The sequence below is a fragment of the Helianthus annuus genome, chromosome 10 (genome assembly GCF_002127325.2).
Source record: "Helianthus annuus cultivar XRQ/B chromosome 10, HanXRQr2.0-SUNRISE, whole genome shotgun sequence".
Lineage (NCBI taxonomy): Eukaryota > Viridiplantae > Streptophyta > Magnoliopsida > Asterales > Asteraceae > Helianthus > Helianthus annuus.
Genome location: NC_035442.2, coordinates 143,917,139 through 143,920,916, shown reverse-complemented (window position 1 = coordinate 143,920,916; position 3,778 = coordinate 143,917,139). Strand labels below are relative to the sequence as shown.

The window sequence follows — 3,778 nt, the reverse complement described above, 5'->3', positions numbered from 1 at the left end:
TCGGATATCCGATTATCCGAAATTTCGGATACGGAATCGGATAGCAAAATTGACTATCCGAAATTTTCGGATATCCGAAATTTGGATATCCGAATTTCCGGATATCCGATTTTGAACACCCCTACAGTACAGTACACAGACAAACAATATTATTTATATAAAAAGTGAGAAGAATAAAATCTGACTTGATGAGTTAGAGGTTTGTGAAGCTTTATTATAAGTTTTAGCATTATGAAGAGGGGGAGGTTTTAAATCACATATATATGTAGGGATAGCTGAGTACCAGTACTGAAAATTACTAAATACGGGTACCGATACTTGAAGATAAAATTCGGTAAAATACCTGTTAAAAAAAACTAAAAAGTGGGCATCGAAAATAATTCGGTACGAAGAACGTCAAAAAGAATACCTAATTGGTAATGAAAAATAATTTCATACGAAAAATTTAAGGGTGAAGGGAGTGGTTACCTATTTGAAATAGATAAACTCCTCATTCACCCAATCAGACAATGTCACGTCAATTCACCTAAATTGTTTACCTAATGCTTAAAAACGTTGGCGGTGGTTTACCTAATGGGGTTTAGGTAAACTATTTTAAAAAAAGAAAAAATGTGTGATTGATTGAGAAGTAATGGACCCCACCACATATCTTTCTCTCTCCCTCTTCCCTCATCAGTAAACCTTCACCGATCAAACAATGCAGCCGAACGATAAACACCATTGACGACGGTATTACCGATCAGTAAACACGTTTACCGCGTGAGTTTACCACCCACTCCATTCACCCTAATACCCTGCATCTCATACCAAATACTCACCCCTATATCTATCTAGACTGTTAATAAAAGTACTTAAGAATTAGGAGTTTCCATAAAGAAGTAATTTATTAAAAGTACTTAAGAATTAGGAGTTTTCCATAAAGGAGTAATTTATTAAAGTTTGGATTAAGAACAAATATCTTAAAAAGCCTCCAAACACTAACCCAATTGTAGACCCCACAAAAGTAAATATTCCTCTTTCTTTCTTTGTTTCACTGTTTTCCTCACCACCTCCCCCTCCTACATAAACCACCTCCTCCCTTCCTCCTTGCCTCTTTCCTTCTTGTTTCTTGAAATCTGGTGTGGTGCTCTCCCTCTCTCTCTCATTCCCACTCCACTCACAACAAATATCTTCCTTCAAACTCTTCAAACAACAAAAGGGGGAGATGGGTTAGGCCTAAATCTGGGTTCAAGCCACAATCTTTTCAGTGGGTTTCTTGTTTCTTGAAATCTTGTTAAGAGTTATTAAAACATGAACCAAATTATGGAAACTTTTTTCATGTTGTTGTTTTCTTGATTTTATTTATAAAAACTGGAAGAGGAAGAAGAAGAGGGTGTTGTTCATCATCATCATCATCATCACAAGGGTCTTATTCTGGATCCTCAAAGAGACCATCATCACCTTCCTCTTTACAACAACCAAGTGGTGGAAGATTCAAAACAAGAAATTCAAACAAGAGGGTTTCATGGGTTCCAACAACACACACAATTAGGTACCAAAAAACGCCCATATTTCCAACAAGAATATGCACCGGAAAAAATGGGAGAAAGTTATCAATATCATCACCAACAAAACAACCAACAACAACTCCACAACAACCAACAAGCAAGTGGGTCATCAAGATTGGGATTAAGAACCACCGGCGGCGAGATTGTAGAAGTTCAAGGCGGCCACATTGTCCGCTCCACCGGTCGAAAAGACCGCCACAGTAAAGTATGCACCGCTAAAGGACCACGCGACCGGCGCGTACGGTTATCGGCTCACACGGCTATACAATTCTACGACGTACAAGACCGCCTCGGCTACGACCGGCCGAGCAAAGCCGTTGACTGGCTGATTAAAAAGGCAAAAGCCGCCATTGATGAGCTTGCTGAGCTACCGGCGTGGAAACCCACAACAACAAACCCTAGTTCGACTTCAGTGGCGGTTAATTTTGAGCAAAACCCAGATCAATTAGGGCATTTTGAGCAACACCCAGATGATAATATGGTTGATAATCAAATGGGTAGTAATCAAAATTCAAGCTTTTTGCCTCCTTCACTTGATTCTGACTCGATTGCTGATACTATAAAGTCGTTTTTTCCGATGGGTGCTTCTTCAAACCCTACAAATGATAATACTTCTTCAGGTATGCAGCAGTTTCATCAGAGTTTTCCACCGTCGGATTTGCTCTCACGCGCTAGTAATCGGAGTCAAGATCTGCGGCTGTCTCTTCAATCGTTTCAAGATCCGACAATTCTTCAACACCACCACCAGAATCAAAACGAACAAGCGGATAATAATAATAATAATATTAATATTAATATTAATAATAATATGTATTATGACGGGTCGGGTTGGGCGGATAACCCGGGTGGTGGTGGGTATCAAAGAATGGTGGCGTGGGGTGGAGATGCGGTGGCATCCACCGGATTTGTATTCAGTTCGCAACCGGCTGCGGCGCAAACGACGCCGTTTCTGCAACCGTTGTTTGGTCAAGCAACCAACAATCAGTTGTTTAACAATAGTTCTCAGAGGGGACCCCTTCAGTCCAGTACAGCACCTTCGTTTCGGGCTTGGATCGACCCGCCGCAACCGTTTACGGGTGTGGCGATTGATCAGCACCCGACCCTTGCGTTCCACCACCCGTCTTCGATCCCCGGCTTTGCTTCCGGGTTGGGTGGGTTCTCAGGGTTTCGGGTTCCAGCTCGAATTCAAGGGCAAGAGGAGGAACACGATGGCATATCGGATAGGCCTTCGTCCGCTTCCTCAGATTCTCACCATTGATTCATTGTGAATTTGTAATTGTTATCCTCCCCCAAACAGGTCAAAAACTGAATACTTGTTGTGAATTATGATTTGTTATTCATGTTTAATTGTTAGTTTAACTTTTGTGATGATTTCAGGAAAATTTGAAGCAATTTGGCAAGAGAAGAGGGGGGCACAATTCCACTAATCAATCAATCAATGGGTGCTACAAGAAAAGCTGAGTTCATATTCAGGTTTTCAAGATTTAGTTTTCATGTTTGAATTGAGCTCTTTGTTTAGCTCTAAACCATGTTTTAATTTAAATTATCTGGATTTCATGTTTTTAGGCCATGTATGTGACTATGTTAATTGCCTTGTTTTGCTTTACAATTAAAATACTCTGCTCAAACAGGGAAAGTGATTTGTTTTTCTGTTAAGTTCCCTTTTTCTTTACCCAACTTGGTAACAAAAGAATCTTTGATGATGATATAGAGTTAGTTGAATCGGGTCGAATCGAATATAGGGCGAGTCGACACATTATTTGCATTTGGTTTGTTTGGTTTCCAGATTGAAGCCATGAGAGGAGCAAATGGGATGTTTGATCATGTTTCCCTTTGTTTAGAAAAATTGTCAATTATGTGATGTGGGGTTTGAAAGTTGTCTCTCTTTTTACCCAAACCTTGCTTCATTTTGCTTTTCATTAGTGTGCCCTAATGGAACATGGTGGGTAGGTTCATTTTTAACATCTCCATCGGTATCGTTGGCTGGATGCGCAAATTTCTGGGGGAGCCACATCAGTCTCCCACATCGGTGATCTGTCGTTTTCAAACGATTTTCGGGTGGTAATCTACACTTCATATTGAAATATATATATAATATATCTTGATCTTGAAAGTTCCATGTGCCATTAATACCATTTCTTAAAGCTCTGTTTTGTGTTGTGTTGGGGCAAAATTGAAATCTTCAAAAGGGTCATCTAGTTGATGTTTGTTTTGAGATGACTTGATTGTGC

At 40.0% G+C, this 3,778-nt stretch overlaps 1 protein-coding gene across 1 annotated transcript; it reads left to right on the top strand.

Annotated features, from left to right (window-relative positions):
* Nucleotides 1-1,022: 1,022 nt before the first annotated feature.
* On the top strand, nt 1,023-3,203 carry LOC110885857 (transcription factor TCP4). The gene is made up of 2 exons (XM_022133579.2): nt 1,023-2,844; nt 2,925-3,203. Exon 1 carries the CDS (start codon nt 1,579-1,581, stop codon nt 2,803-2,805), a length of 1,227 nt encoding a protein of 408 aa, XP_021989271.1. The 5' UTR covers nt 1,023-1,578; the 3' UTR covers nt 2,806-2,844; nt 2,925-3,203.
* Nucleotides 3,204-3,778: the final 575 nt, after the last annotated feature.